We start from the raw sequence: 16519 nt of genomic DNA, 5'->3' as shown, positions 1-16519 counted from the left end.
ATCGATTGTTGTTCGTTTTTCTCAAATTTGCCCCCATACAACAGTATGCAAGTTGTGTGTTAACTCAGGTTCGCGAATCAATAGAATCGCGGGGTCCTCGTGACCAATAATGACTGCCCGATCAGCGGGTGCCATATCCCTAAATTTAATGCAGTAGCGATCCACAGGGATCAACTGCGAGGCGGTTTCGGTTTAGTGTATTGGTAAACCCAGAGGCAGTCCCACATAACCCGGTCCAACTCGTCACTCCAGGGCAAGTCTCCGCGACCAGGTATGCGTCATGCATTCCACCGCCTGGTTTTAAGCCAGAACAAAAAAAATGAACCATTCTACAAAAGTGGTATCGAAATATTAGAGTAGCACTGGAATAATTGTGTAGTACTTGATGCAGATTACTTTGATGCATAAAGTCAATTTTGAACAAAAAAAAACGCGTTTTCTTTGTTACGCCCGGGATTCTTTAGCCCGTGTGTTATATTCGAACTAACCAAAATGCTCTTTTTCAAGTGTGACATTTATCTTCAAATAACCGGAAATGTTAGAAGTAATCCTTAATTACTTGTATGGGTTAATCTCCCAACTCGCCATAAGCACAATTTTTGAAGTAGTGACATAATATTTACCAGATGACTCGATACATAGATGATATATCGATAATTATTGGTTGTACAATATATCTTTGCATCACAACTTTCAATATGTTAAGTTTCTTCGATATTGATAAATATCAGTATTTTTGGGATATCGCTAAAGTTTATGCACCTATTAAAAGCATTACTTTGATAATTTGGTGTTACAATTAGACATTCTGGTGGTTTAAGTGCCCCCCTAATGTTATTATAACAATGAAAGACCAAAAGACCGTTCTATTATAAGTATTTACTCTTTTAAATACCTTTAACTTATGCGTTATGTGTAATTAAAGTAATATCGAGGCAAATAACACTGTTGATAATAATTCAGGTTAGACCTCAAAATTTTATTTGATATGTTTTTCATATGAGCCCCGTAATTTTGTTCTTTTTTCAGTTGCTAAATATTATGGAACGTTATATTTAATATAATGTTCATGTACAAATATGCGTGAAGTCAGTATATATTTCTACAAAATTCAAGTGCTAACCAGATAGAAGAAAATGGATTTCTAACTTAACTCACTGCACATTCGCTGTTATTCACAAGTGAACGGTCATATGCTCTATATACAAGAAAAAATATTAATTAAAATCAAGCCTTCAACAAGTGCTAATCAAATTTCATCATGGTTAAATTACAAAAAGCCAATATCAAGTATCTGGTTCCTTGCACATTAAGTAGTTCGATGTGTTACACTTCGCTTGGTTAAGGGTATACATATTTGTTTGAACAATGTGATGTCAAGTTTTTACAGCATGAGAGGTCTGTGTTATGGCAAACAGAACCTTCGAACAATAGTTACGCACAGATGATGAACGCAAATGTTGTCACTGAAGTCAGAGTAAAGTAAAAGAAACTAGGCAGAAATATAGTTTTAGAATTCATAGGAAAACTTAATATGTTAAAGCATGTTTAAACCCAGAGACGTGCTTATATATTTAGAATTTATTCCATAGTATTAAACCTAACTACTAAAAGAACAGAACAGAAGTGCTAAACGTATAAAAAAATCAAACATACATACATATATACATATATATATATATATATATATATATATATATATATATATATATATATATATATATATATATATATATATATATACAATTTAAATATTTTTGTTGTATTTACTATCAACTCTGCAAAAAAAATTACTTCGTAATTATGTCAAATACATATATCATAATTTTTTTCACTAGGTTTTTCATCAATGCAATTATGATGTCTCCTATCAAATATAGGGCACTTAATTTCAATAAAACTATTCTTACAGTTTCTAACTGGCGATTGTGCTATTATTGTTATTCATTAGGTGTTATCACTTAATTATACGTAATTTTAACCATTGTTCTTCGATGTTCTATCATATTCCATGGTTAGTATGTCTGGAATACTCATTACCGTCAATTATATAAAAGTTATAGTACTTTTTCTAACATTATTATTTCAGTTCAGTCATTGTCGACAAACTCTAAGTAAATTTAGATTATATGCCTTGATAAATCCCAGTTTGATTTTTTCATTTATCTTTTCTATCGATTGATAGCACAAAATAGTTTTTTAACGGCGAAAAATAAGCTAAACAATCCAAATAAAATCAAAGCGCGCTAATAAGTTTAAACGTTGTAACCAGATGATGACAGCTCTAATTATTTGTCTAGAATTGTTTATTAGAATTTTTCTTGGAGCTGTTTGAGCGTCCTGGGTTACAATCGCCAGGTCATCTGCAACAGTCAAATAGTCTATCGTAATTTTTGTTATTTCTAATTTGATTGGTTGGTCAATTTTAAGATCCGACATTATTTTGTGCCACTTTTTTATTACTTTGTTTAAGATGGAATTGAAAAGTAATGGGGAAAGTCCATCACCTATATCGAATGTCCTTATACGAAGGGGGTGACGAATCAAGATCAGCTTGATATTAGCTGTATTGGAGATGAAATATATGAAATGTATAAAATCAGTGAGTAGTTTTTTCAACATAAACAAATATTTAATACAATTACTTCAGACGAAACTGTTAATCTGAAAATTATCCATATAAAGCTTAGGTAAAATAGTATTTAAATAGTGTAAAGATAACAAGAAGAGCTCGAATGCAACTTCCAGATATTGCTTTAAAGTAATATCATTTTTAAAAGCATATAATAAATTCAAGGAAGACTTATTATTTCAATATGTGTATTTCAATGAGACATGAATATTTCAGAGGGGTGCTAATATACCCACTGGTCACTCATGGTAAGATGATATTAAAAATAGTGTTAAGGCAATAAAAGTTGATGAAAAAAGGTAAACCTTGCAATAAAAATTGATTAACTCTTATTAGTCATGACATTTTTTAAAAGTTCATTGCAGATATATTGTTCTTTATGCTGGAAACAGGAATGATTAATAACCCATTCGGTTTGGATGAACTCGATCTGGCACATTGAAGAAGAAATTGCCAAATGATGAAATGGCACTTGAATGAAACTTTGTGAGTATGGGATTACAATTCAATGCTGAAAATTTTGAAGACAAGGTGATGAGAGTGAAAACAATTAAAGGTGAGATATAATTAATATACGATAACTGTAGGATATCTTACTGTAGAGTGTGAAAGTTTTATGTGCACAGAGATGTGTGCAATTGTTCAGAATATACATGAGCATCTGCTTAAAATTTGTGTGGACCGAAAGAATACTAACTGTTTTGCATATATGGCAAATGCATTAGGGAGAATGTAATGATTAAAACTAGTTTTATCAAGAAATATGTATACAGGTAGTAACAGAACAAACTAAGGAGAAATACTGTAATACCAAAATGAGTTTACAAGGAAATACTCTACCGAAGGAAATAAGAACTTAACGTAAAAGGTATATAGCTCTCTAATGAAAGTAAATCATATTACTTGGATATATGATTGTTAAATAATCTAAAACTCAGTTGATGCGGCAACATTGCGACATTTTGACATCATCAATTCATATGACGTGAGTTCACTGTTTTATTGAACGGAATATATATAGTACATTATTATCATAAATCAATATTTCATCTAGCCTATAACAAAAGATAGCGGGCGATGATTTAATAGTATTAGATGTTCTATTGTCTCAATTACGAATGGTTACTCGAATAGCGTGACAACACGAAAACAACTAAATATAAAGTCATTTGGCTTGAAGGTTGCAAAGCCATTTTCGCGAATTCGGACAAGCCGTCACGCTCCAAATAAAAGTTTCATTAGAGCATTTGTGATAGGGACTGGTGACCGAAACGTACCGGCGCCAATTAAAATGATTTATTTACAGTTATGGTTTTCTATGTGCGCTTCGGATTTTATGTGCTTTTGTTCGTTCGATGAACCAACTACAAAAACCCATTTTATTGGCGTAATTATTCGACGTATTAAATCTTGTTACATTATATCGGATTCTCGAAAAAGGCATCCCGGTTATTTAAACTCTACTTAGTCGAACTAAATTATATCAGAAAAGGTATCATCTGTGAAAATGGTCAAATATACCATTCAAAAATTGTATAATTATGTAATTAGACCTTCAAAAAGCCTAACATGGTAGTAATTAGCGTTGGGAACTATCGACTGTTTAGTAATTGGCTACTTTTTACTATCGACTGTTTCAGTCAACTAACACATGGGGCTGAAAAGTAACGCGTAAAGTAATAAAGAAAATGCGCTTTTTTTCCAAAATTGGCTTTATTCATCAACGTAATCTCCATCAAGAGCCACACAATCATTCCAGTGCCGCTCTAACATTTCAGTACCACTTTTGTAGATAGATTTATCTTTTGCCTCAAAATAGGTCTCAGTTTCAGCAAGAACCTCTTCATTCGAATGAAATTTCTTACCGGTAAACATTTTTTTGAAGTCGACGAACAGCCAGTAGTCGCTGGGGGCCAAATCTGGCGAATACAGTGGATATCGGAGAAATCAGAACATCAATACATGCAGATTTGCCATTGTTTTGATCGACTTGTGACACGGTGCGTTGTCTTGATAAAACAAAAAAAATTATTTGCCATATGCGATCATTTCTTTGCAATTTCGGCCTTCAAACGCTTCAATAACGCTATATAATATTCACTGCTAATGGTATTTCCCTTCTCAAGATAGTCGATGAATATTACAACACACACATCCCAAAATACCGAGGCCATAACCTTCCCAGCCGATTACTGTGCTTTCGGGCGCTTTAGACGAGATTCACAAGTGATGTCCATTCAGATGACGATCGTTTTGATTCCGGAGTAAAGTTTAATGCATTGTCACATATCGGCGCAAAAATTCCGATGTGTTATGTTTAAAAAGGGCCAAACGCTGCTCAGAATCATCAACACGTTTTTGTTATTGGTCAACAGTGAGCAAACACGACACCTATTTCGAGCAATGCTTTCTCATAGTCGACCAACAACCAACACGTTGCTTTGATATAATTACGATGTAAGCTAACTCACGCAACTTCACATTTCAATCATTCAAAACGATTTTGTGGATTTTTTCGTTCTGCGTTCTGCATCATCGGTGTCTCTACCACCACATTTGAAGTCAGCAAACCAACGTTTTATTCATATTTCTGATGGAGCGGAGTCCTTGTAACACTTTTCAAGCCATTGTTACTCTTAAACGGCATTTTTTGAAGAACGCAAGAAGCAGTGTAAAATTAAAACACGAAATTGTTTGTGTTACTCTTAGCTCAATAATTCACAAACTGATGAGTAGAGTATCATGAAATTTTAACAGCTTTCTTTTGAAGGTTAGTAGTATCCAAAAACATAATTATCAACAATTTTTTGTATCAAAGATCACCAGGAGCCAACTGTGAAGAGAATATGTGAGAAGGAGGTTTAAGTAGCTTTTTTACAACTGACGTAACTGGCTCCCCAGTAAGACAAATGTGGTCGTACGGTACCAGACGCTTATTTCAAATCATATGTTTTTGAAGCCATCTCTAGACTTCTTTACGTATTGCCAAAAATATGTGCCAAAGAAAATTATTGATAAAATGTTTTGCAAATTGAGCAAATGTCAATATTTTTCAAAGCCATTACTTGTGTTCAACATCCGGAGGAGGGAAATATAATAAGAAAAGTAATAATTACATGTTGCTTGTTCTGGTGGATGAAAAAAATAAAAGGGATTGTAAAGACCAAAAATAAAAAACTGAGCATGGCTACATATCATATATATATGGTCCAATTAAGCACCTATAAAAAATACATAAAAAAGTATAGGAGGTTTCGTAATCAAAATCGCAACACGTAATCTACAATAAATTCAAATATTGTATTTTTAAGTATATTTTGGACAAATTATTATTTAGTTTATAGTTTTTTACATTCTAATAGTCATGGCAATAATAATTATTATTAGAAAATAAGTTATCAGTTATAGATATCATATTAGCTGTTTTTTTAAGCGTTTAGAAAATATTTCAAACAAATGTTAACTAGTATTTAAAGAAAATATTTTATTATTCTAATTTTATCTACTTTTTTTATTTATTATCTATTTTTTAATTTCCCTCTGTAATATAAATAAATGTTTATCTTATATTATTTTTTAATTCTCCCTATATCAAATAAACACGCTATGAGCGACCTCTGGTGGCTTGGACGAGCATAACTTGGTTTCAATTTTATACACAGGGATCGCATTCTAGCCTGTCTATTTTGTGGAAAAAACAATTTTGTTTTTCCAAACAAAATGTCACTGTCACTGTCATCAATAGTTCAATTGTTACAAAAGGTCAGCATTGTTTTAATTTTTTATTTCATATGTTAAAGTCTCCTTTTTACCAACGAGAGCTTATTTGGACTGGGCCTAGAGTTTAACGTGGGCTTCGAATGATCAGCATTGTTGTTGGTTGTGAAATATTTATGTGTGTGGTCGAATGTATATGTCACAGTCAATTAAAAGCTATGTACAACATCTACACAAGTAGCGAATCTTGGATCTGTACGTATCAGCCTCCAACAAAGCAATACTCCACCTTTTGGTTCTTCCAAGATGAATCCAAGAAAAGTGATTCGTAAGCGAAACAAATGATCGCCTGATCTTTTTTCATTATAATTTAAAAAAATAATTATAATAAAATAAACAATAAAACGACTACGCTATAAATTTTTTGTAGAACGACAAAGCTCATGCAACTCATTATAGTAAATTTATATACAAAAATTAGACTGGAGGTAATGTTGAACTATTGAAATTAACAGAAGACACAAGTTTAATTTCATGGCTATAAATTATTTTAATTATTACACTTTTCAATATGTATCATTTCGTCGAAGTGTGAACAAAACATTTTTTCAGTGCGTCGAAAATGTCTGAATATGTAACGAATAAATCGCATTCGCGAAAAGTTTTACACATATGAAATGTTATAAATAATGAAAAACTGATGGGAATCTCTTGTGAGCTCTTAAATTAAAGCAAAAGGGTTTGTAATGTCCATTTTACACAGGATAACTACAAACCGAAATGTAGAAGAGGGATACGGTTTCCAGTTATTATTTAAATTGTAAGTCTTTTATAATGTTAATTATATGTAACTGATTCGTAAAATATAACAAGCCTCCATTTTAGCTGTGGCGTAGAAGAAGGAAACATCTAGGCAGTATGATAGATGTAATTTGACAAAACCAGAGACTTACTTTGTTGGTAAATGATATCTCGACTGTTCTATTCAATTCCCAGATTATACGCAAGACTTCAACTGTTTTGAGCAAGGCATTTCAAAATAACTAGTCTTCCACAAATATATTGTACTGTACTCTGTATTTGGCCGAGTTATATTTAAGATAATATAAAATGTTCCATATTCAATAGTTTATTAAACTTTGTATATTTAAAAGTATACTACGTTTTGTGTTAAATCTGTTATATTACGTTCTACGAATTCTCTGAAATAATATTTGCAATGTAAATTTTACATATATTTAAATAAAATATTTTAAATTTCTCGCTACTCATATTGTCAGTCGCGCCGTCTGGTGACAGTTCTAATTCCTCTGTGCTTTGTGATGTGAATACTGGTTTCTATTTTTTATAAGTGGTGATTTTTGCACAAAAAAAACAAAGCGTTTTGAATAGCCAAAAAAAATGATGACGAGAGTTTGAAGGCATTACTCGACGAAAACCATGGAGATCGCTATCGACAATAATTGATGCGTTTGACTCGAGCACTCTGGAAAAACGACCGGAATACGAGCAAAGATACAACCATGCTATTCTCCAGCATAACAACGCTCGACCACATGTTGCAAAACCGGTGAAAACATACTTGGAAACATTAAAATCTGAAGTGCTACTCCACCCGCTATATTACCCAGGCAATGCCCCTTCTGATTACTACTTGTTCCGACATATGAGTCGTAATCTGTTTGAGCAGCGTCTCACTTCTTATGAAGATACCAAGAGGTGAGTCGATTCGTGGATAACTCCGAAAGATACATCGTTCTTTCAACATGGAACCCGTAAATTAGTTGAGAGATGGGAAAAAGTAACGGCTATCAATGAACAATAATTTAAATAAAATACATTGTATCGATTTTGCACAATAAAGCAACAAACTAAAAAAAATCCTTTGAAAGAAATGTATAACAGGTCAATTGAAAAGTCCCCGGCCTGACACATAAACGGCGTTACTAGAATTAAATCCATATGTCTTTTGGTTAGCCCTAACCCTCAAAAGATCCGTGTATAAATTCAACAGCTGTCCTGTGACCATTACTTTGGGAATTATAAAATTTTGAGTGAAGCAACTTTTGTTATTGTGAAAAAAAAATGGACAGAAAGGAATTTTGCACATTGATAAAATATTGCTTTTTGAAGGGAAAAAATACAGTTGAAGCAAAAACTTGGCTTGATGCCGAGTTTCCGGACAGTGCCCCAGGAAAATCAACCATCAAGCATTGGTATGCTAAGTTTAGACATGGTGAAATGAGCACCGAAGACGGTGAAAGCAGTGGACGCCCAAAACGGGTTGTTACCGACGAAAACATTTTAAAAATCCACAAATGTGACAATGGATGAAACATGGCACCATTACTTCACTCCGAAGTCCAATCGACAATCATCCGATGAGCCCGCTCCAAAGCGTGGAAAAACGCAACAATCGGTTGGCAAGGTTATGGCGTCTGTATTTTGGAATGCGCATGAAATAATTTTCATTTCTTACCTTGAAAAAGGAAGGACCATCAACAGCGACTATTACATAGCGTTATTGGACCATTTGAAGGGCGAAATCACCGAAAAACAGCCGCATTTGAAGAAAAACAAAGTGCTGCTTCACCAAGACAATACACCGTGTCAAAAATCCATGAACTGGGCTTCGAATTGCTTCCTCATCCACCGTATTCTCCAGATCATTTCCTGTTCTCAGATCTCAAAAGAATGCTCACTGGGAAGAACTTTTCGTCGGATGAACGTTGAATGTCGTACTACAAAAATGGTATAAAAAAGTTGGAGGGTTTCTATAATCAGTGTATCATCCTTGAAGGAAATTATGTTGAATAAAAAAAAAAATGCCAAAAAAATTCGTTTTACTAGGCCAGGGACTTTTCTATTAACCTCTTATGTCTAATAGAAATACATTTAACCAAGACTCCGTGACTAATAATGCAGATATTTGTTTCGTCGATTTAAAAGCAAAAATGAATAAGTCTTGAAAATGGAAATTGTCTGATAAATTAATTGATTAAAATGACTCATTATTAAATGCAATGAAAAATGATTTCATTACAACCAATTGAGGTGTATACGATGTGTAATAACGATGTCGAAACAAGACTTGAAAAGTGATTCCATCCCAAAAAAAATTAATAATGTTTGGGCGACCAAAAACTTGGAAAAAAGCGCAAAAAAGCTGCGCTTTTGAGTCATTAGTAAAAATGTAATCATTGATTAAGAAGTTTCACAGCAACCACCATATATATAGTATAAAAATGGTACATACGAAATTGGTATTTAAAATAAATGCGAAATAATTTTAGGGAAGAAAACTTTCACATTCAAACACTGCACATATTGATTTCATAAAAACAAATGAATTACTCTTAATTAAATTATTAACAAAAAAAATTAGTCCGAAAAAAATTACACTAAATGCTTTGTTTTAATGCACAATAAGCATCATTAACAAACATATATAAATAATATACGTAATATACGTACAAACAATGGATTTGAGATGCACACTGAGGTTCATCGACACGGTGAACAACAACCCGCGATTCCCCAACAATTCCACGAGAAATACTTGATACAACTAGAACTATGGAATTTATTTCTACTAATTATAAACTTTACATTCGAAAAGATCATTTTAAATGTACCCACCATTTACGTTAACAACGTTGTCTTCACCACCCTGTGGGGCTCCGCCCGCATGGCACATATTGAACCAAGACCACCGCGTCATGTAGGCCTCCTAATCATCACCCCAGAAAACCGACCCCCTAGAGGGCCAAACCTGATAACATTTCCATAATTAACTCAAACCAGATCCACTGCATAAAACATAACCGCTCCGTAAATTGATTGGCACGATTCGACGATAATCTTTAGTCCCGAATCACCACCTTGCTGTCAATAAAATTTGATTAAAGAAAAAACAATTCAACGAAACGTACGAAATACTTAATATTGCAAGATCCCAACGGTCGTATTCCCACAAAAATCACTAGCGGGATCGAGGGAAACGCGGAACACGGCATCGTAAACATTCGACGTCGATGACATCGGAAGTGAGATCACGACAGGTTTACGACTCCCGCGAATAACCCAACCTCTACACCCGCCGGCTGCGGAACTAAATCTCGAATTGAAAACCCATCAACTTGTTGCCGGCTGTGGAACACCACGAGGACCTGCAGTTCCGAGATTGCAAGGGGATGGGACGCGCGCAACTCCCGGAGTAGTCCGGAAGTTTCGAGGCAGAGAGGCGATTCACCCAGAAAATGACCAAAAACGACTGGACTACCATCAGTAACCCAGTATTTATTCGTAACATCACGATAAATATGTCTGGTTTATCAACAATAAAAGTCTAAATATTTAGCGACTTCTCTAGACATTGCGAGAATGTTGATGCTGTTACACTAAGGGACGGCAATACAAGCTCAAAATTATTAATTAACAACTAATGTAATAAAATAAGTTACAAAAAAATAGTCTGTGTCATACACAGTCAATAAAGTACTATAGATAGATAATGATTAAGATAATTTCAAAATTCATTCAATTAGGCATTTTCATCCTCCCTTTGACTATATATAAATATTTTTAGAATTTGTCCTAATAAATTAGTTATTTAAATCGAAATAATATGGCATAACATGAGAAGTCTCCTTAGATAAAATATAAATAATTCAAATTAAATTACCTACATTTTTCAAGGTCAAATGTCACATTAAAACAGCATATTTTACATTTAATAAATTACCATAAAATTATTGAAAGTTATTTCTGAATAAAATATTCCGAAATGAATTTCATTACGACTCTGGCTCAAATATAATAAAAGAAGAAGCCTATAATTAAAACCCTAACAGCTGATTTTTTATGTATTTGTTTTAAGTACGTTCGATTAACAATATACGTTCACATTTTTATCGCGATATTACGTAGTACAATATATAATAAAATAATCTAATGTATGAAATAAAAATAGAAACCTTACCAGATATAATCCCATCCATTTGCATTAAAGCTTGCTCTAGCAATTTGCTTGCCTCAGTTTGGGGTGATATTCCCGGTACGTTATCGCTCATTTTATCAGATTTTCCCATTTTATATCTCTCTCCAATCATTTAAAATTGTTTAATTATTAGATAGAATTCACCATTGAGGTTAATCACTCTATCAATTCACGTAATTTAACGTAACGACGCGTAATTTTAACCACCACAATCCGGAAAATAATATTCAAGTGTTTCCTAATACGAATTTTCAAACAATCACATTAAAACACAAATAACTACCGTTTTGTTTATCTTTAAAAAAAAGGTAAACAAAAAAACAGCTCTTCGGCTTGAGGCCCCCAAACTCGCTTTTTGTTTACTTGTTGAGTAAACGTCAAGTAAAACATAGGGCGACCTCTATACATAATTATGCTTTAGTATCAAATGGCCGACAAAATAGAGCACTATAATACAGGCAACTATATAAAATACTAAATTAGAGAAAGACAAACTAAACTCTTCAAAACTGTATGTTACTTTGTGACTATATGTCATATCTTTTCTTTTTGAGGTTAACTACAGTTGCAATAAACATATTTTAAACTGTTATATATTATTTATTTTAAAAAATGAATCAAGTCGTGGGAAAACATGGTATATTTGATGGAATATTTTTGCTATTCTAATGTGTATTTATTCATTCTAAAAACGTTTCAGAAAAATCTGATGAAATACCCAAACAAGGAAAACAAGTGAAAGAAAAGAACATTAAATCCAAACCTGGAAATGAGTTATCAAGTAATTCAGTTACTTCAGAACAAGCAGCTAACAAGCTCAAAGAAAAGGAGTTGAGAAAATTAGAATGGGAAAAAAAATTAGCTGAACAAAAACTTAAAAATGATAAGGAAAATTTAAGTAAGGCGGAATTAAAAAATAAGCGCAGAGAGCAACAGGAGGCGCAAAGACAGGCTAAAGTAGAAAAAGAGAAAGTAAAACCGTTGGTATGTATTGTAGGCATTATAAAATTTCTTAAAATTCAGATCATAAAATTTTTAGATAACGGAAAAGGCAAAGAGTCAAAAACCAGAAGAGAAAAATAATGACATTAGAAAGTCTCCTCAAAAGATAACAGAAGTGAAAAAAACAAAAACCCTTAAGTGTGTCCAATTTGTGCAACATCTCTACAGAGAATCCAACCAAAACTTTATTTCTAATACAGTTAACCCAAAAGATATTCATCCAGTATTTATTAAATTAGGTGTACAATATGCAGAAAGAGTTATTTTAGGTTCTAATGCTAGATGTTTGGCATTGCTGGCAGCTATACAAAATTTAATTAACGATTTACAAACACCTCCTAAACATGAATATTGTAGATATATGGAATCTGTGTTACAATGTTGTACAAATTACTTACAAGTACGAATATTTTCATAATTATAATATTTAATAATAAGAGGGACTATTTAAAAACACATGATTTTCAGGAATGTAGACCATTTGCTGTATCTATGACAAATGCTTTAAGATACTTCAAATTACAATTAACACATATGGATAAAAGCCTTACAGATAATGAAAAAAGGGCTAGACTGTTGGATGTAATAGATCTGTACATAAATAATGATATTAAACGGGCCTGGGATGCCATTTGTATGAAAGTAAATGACAAAATTTTCACTAATGATGTTATTCTAATATTTGGATGGTAAATAATTTCTATTAATTTGTCTCATTTCTAAAAGCTTTATTTTTTAGTTCATCTCTTCTATATAGAATATTGATTGATGCAAATAAGTCTGGAAAAAAATTTTCAGTAATAGTAGTCGATAGTCGACCTCTCTTGGAAGGTAGAGAGATGCTTAGAAAACTAGTAAGTGCCAAAATTAACTGTACATATGTACTTATTAATGCCCTAAGTTTTGTAATGAAACAAGCTACAAAAGTACTTCTTGGTGCCCATGCTTTATTGGCAAATGGAAGTGTTATGTCTAGAATAGGTGAGGATAAAATATAATATAAATCTATAGTTATGAACTAATTCTTTTAAAACATTTAGGTACTGCTCAAGTGGCCTTAGTTGCTCAAGCTTGCAACAAACCAGTTCTAGTTTGTTGTGAGACTTACAAATTTACAGAAAGAGTGCAAACTGATTCGTTTGTATATAATGAGATCGGTAAGTTTTATTATTCAAAATGTTCATTATATATTATTATATTATTAGTATTATTCAAACGTATATCTCAAAGACACTAATTTTCAGGTGATTCAAATATCTTACTTTCTGTTGATACTTTAAGTACAACAAGTCCATTAGTGCCTCTGAAAGATAATCCCAAATTAAATATCTTGAACTTATTATATGATGTGACGCCACCGGATTTGGTGACAGCAGTAATAACAGAACTAGCAATTTTGCCTTGTACAAGTGTTCCTGTTGTTTTAAGAATTAACGCAAAGGAAAATATGTAATATATTATATTTATTTTAATGTCCAAACTTTTTATGATGTTATCTTTATTAGCTTCTCCTTTAAGGTTTGCAACCTTTGAGAAATATTTGTACATTTTCAATTAAAAGACAATTTATATTAAAAACAATTAACTGTTTCATTATCTAATAATACCCAAATGTGTTATGTAAATTTATATTCATTGTAATTTATAACTTTCCTAAATTGTTAATTGAAGTATTGTTAACCGGCGAGTTTGATTAATTTTTAATTACCCAGCAATAGCGAAGTGATACTGATTTTCTTCGTATTAAATTCGCCTCGAAAAACATATTGATCCTCAGTTGTACGAAACTCCACTGGTTTCATGTATTTTAAAGACTTGTTCATATGCCTTACCTATACACGCTAACAAATTAATATCCACAGAATATACAGACTTTTTTATATACATATAAAGAGGTTTCAATGTTTTGTGGTTAATACCACAAAATCGGAATTTATCATTTATTCATTTTGAATCAGAATCATTTACTCTATGAAGAAAATCCTATACTTTGTAATTCAAATCAACCATTATTGTAAAGTCGGTAATGTAGTTTGCTGTGACAAGTAGAATTAATAACCTAACTTTATTTCCTCCGATCATTTGTCACAAAAACTGTTTTCACAAGTCATTCACGATGGAAGCTATGGATGTTACTTTGCCTGAAAAGGTAAATATTTTTTATAAACATAATTATGTACTCTTATTATCACATAACAACGTAGGAAGAAGGTAGCCCTTCTGATACAGTAAAACAAAATCTGCAAGACTTGGACACCGAAGACCTATATACGAAATATAAAAAACTGCAACAAATGTTGGAATTCTTAGAAGTGCAAGAGGAGTACATTAAGGATGAACAGAGAAACCTAAAGAAGGAATATCTACATGCACAGGAAGAAGTTAAAAGGATCCAGTCCGTTCCTTTAGTTATTGGCCAATTCTTGGAAGCTGTTGATCAAAATACAGGTATATATTGTTTTGAATTATTTATTTTTAAAAATTAATTTGAAATCCTTTTAAAGGCATTGTTGGTTCAACAACCGGTTCAAATTATTATGTGAGGATATTATCAACTATTGATAGAGAATTATTGAAGCCAAGTGCTAGTGTGGCTTTACATAAACATAGTAATGCCTTAGTAGATGTTTTGCCACCAGAAGCTGATTCTTCTATAAGTATGCTTCAAGCAGATGAAAAGCCTGATGTTAGCTATAGTGATATAGGTAAAGAAACAAAAAAAAACAGTATAACACAGTTAATTTTATATACTAATTATTCAGGTGGAATGGATATGCAGAAACAGGAAATTAGAGAGGCTGTTGAATTACCATTAACACATTTTGAGCTATATAAACAGATTGGTATTGATCCCCCTAGAGGAGTGCTTATGTATGGACCACCAGGTTGTGGCAAAACAATGTTAGCAAAAGCTGTAGCTCACCATACTACAGGTAAAGAAATATTAATTCAAGATCAATTTTAACTTTAAAATTATTTTAAATTGCAGCTGCCTTTATTAGAGTTGTTGGGTCTGAATTTGTACAAAAGTACTTAGGGGAAGGTCCAAGAATGGTAAGGGATGTATTTCGTCTTGCAAAAGAAAATTCTCCTGCCATAATTTTCATTGATGAAATTGATGCAATTGCGACCAAACGTTTCGATGCTCAGACGGGAGCTGATAGAGAAGTTCAAAGAATTCTTCTGGAATTATTGAATCAAATGGATGGTTTTGATCAAACTACCAATGTGAAAGTATATAAATTGTATTATTTTTAATGTTGTCTTGTTCTTATCTGACTTCGTTAATAGGTGATAATGGCAACAAATAGAGCTGATACTCTTGATCCTGCTTTACTTAGACCAGGCCGCTTGGATAGGAAAATAGAATTTCCATTGCCAGACAGAAGACAGAAACGTTTAATTTTCAGTACTATTACTTCAAAAATGAATTTATCAGAAGAGGTTTATTAAGAAATCAGTATGTATAGCACAGTACTCTTAACATTTTTGCATTATAGGTTGATTTGGAAGATTATGTCGCCAGGCCAGATAAAATTTCCGGTGCTGACATAAATGCTATTTGTCAAGAAGCTGGTATGCATGCTGTAAGAGAAAACCGTTACATTGTTCTACCTAAAGATTTTGAAAAGGGATACAAGAATAACATCAAGAAGGATGAAAGTGAACATGAATTCTACAAATAGATTACATATATCCATGTCCTTTTTTTGCTATTTTGTGTATGTAAGAATTAAAGTAACAAATATCATTGTTTTTTATTATATAGTAAACATTCACACATGAAACATAAATCATCAATAATCAAAATGTATCTTTATTTATCTCTTTTTTATTTTTTTTTTGTTTTGCTATTTTATTTTATAAGATTGTATCTAAATTATCTTAGCTGGTTAAATTCAATGCTAAATAAACTACAAATGTGCAAAAAAAAGAACTTGATTCATGCGAGATACTAAATCGAAGACAGATACATTATCTTTAATAATTCTTTTTCATAGAGTTTTTGAAAATTTAGTTGAATCGTTATCGCCTTTTCTTAGATTGACCAATTAAAATGAAATTGTTCCTGTGTGGATGTCAAAAGAAGATCCTTGCTATCGATTTCCAAGCACTGTCATAAAACCTAGGGACCTTTTCTACAGCTCTCAATATTAAAATCAATAGTC

At 32.3% G+C, this 16519-nt stretch overlaps 3 protein-coding genes across 3 annotated transcripts in view; 2 read left to right on the top strand and 1 right to left on the bottom strand.

Moving 5' to 3' along the window:
• LOC143204668 (uncharacterized) overlaps positions 1–11723 on the bottom strand; it is a 49518-nt gene extending 37795 nt beyond the window's left edge. The window contains exon 1 of the mRNA XM_076417382.1: positions 11331–11723. Coding sequence (XP_076273497.1) covers positions 11331–11460 — 130 coding nt within the window. The 5' untranslated portion in view covers positions 11461–11723. The remainder of the gene's footprint in view (positions 1–11330) is intronic.
• Positions 11724–11834: 111 nt separating this feature from the next.
• eIF2Bdelta (eukaryotic translation initiation factor 2B subunit delta) lies at positions 11835–13929 on the top strand. Its single transcript, XM_076417376.1, has 7 exons — positions 11835–11985; positions 12049–12332; positions 12388–12750; positions 12819–13039; positions 13090–13331; positions 13391–13507; positions 13595–13929. Exons 1-7 carry the CDS (start codon positions 11961–11963, stop codon positions 13801–13803), a joined length of 1461 nt encoding a protein of 486 aa, XP_076273491.1. The 5' UTR covers positions 11835–11960; the 3' UTR covers positions 13804–13929.
• A 458-nt stretch (positions 13930–14387) lies between these two features.
• Positions 14388–16101, top strand: Rpt3 (26S proteasome regulatory subunit Rpt3). The gene is made up of 7 exons (XM_076417901.1): positions 14388–14499; positions 14555–14798; positions 14855–15055; positions 15113–15283; positions 15340–15584; positions 15642–15794; positions 15851–16101. Exons 1-7 carry the CDS (start codon positions 14467–14469, stop codon positions 16034–16036), a joined length of 1233 nt encoding a protein of 410 aa, XP_076274016.1. The 5' UTR covers positions 14388–14466; the 3' UTR covers positions 16037–16101.
• Positions 16102–16519: the final 418 nt, after the last annotated feature.

This window comes from Rhynchophorus ferrugineus, unplaced genomic scaffold (genome assembly GCF_030347505.1).
Source record: "Rhynchophorus ferrugineus isolate W39M unplaced genomic scaffold, kcgeb_rfMv2 rfM11, whole genome shotgun sequence".
NCBI lineage: Eukaryota > Metazoa > Arthropoda > Insecta > Coleoptera > Curculionidae > Rhynchophorus > Rhynchophorus ferrugineus.
Note: the sequence above shows the minus strand (reverse complement) of the source record. Positions and strands in the feature narration are given on the sequence as shown.

Excerpts from the sequence above, each read along its gene's own strand:
- eIF2Bdelta (XM_076417376.1), top strand. The coding sequence starts at position 11,961 with ATGAATCAAGTCGTGGGAAAACATG. Across the intron at positions 13,040-13,089 it reads GTTATTCTAATATTTGGATG|TTCATCTCTTCTATATAGAA; the intron begins GTAAATAATTTC and ends TTTATTTTTTAG. Across the intron at positions 13,332-13,390 it reads AAGTGTTATGTCTAGAATAG|GTACTGCTCAAGTGGCCTTA; the intron begins GTGAGGATAAAA and ends TAAAACATTTAG.
- Rpt3 (XM_076417901.1), top strand. The coding sequence starts at position 14,467 with ATGGAAGCTATGGATGTTACTTTGCCTGAAAAG. Across the intron at positions 15,585-15,641 it reads ATCAAACTACCAATGTGAAA|GTGATAATGGCAACAAATAG; the intron begins GTATATAAATTG and ends CTTCGTTAATAG. Across the intron at positions 15,795-15,850 it reads AAATGAATTTATCAGAAGAG|GTTGATTTGGAAGATTATGT; the intron begins GTTTATTAAGAA and ends TTTGCATTATAG.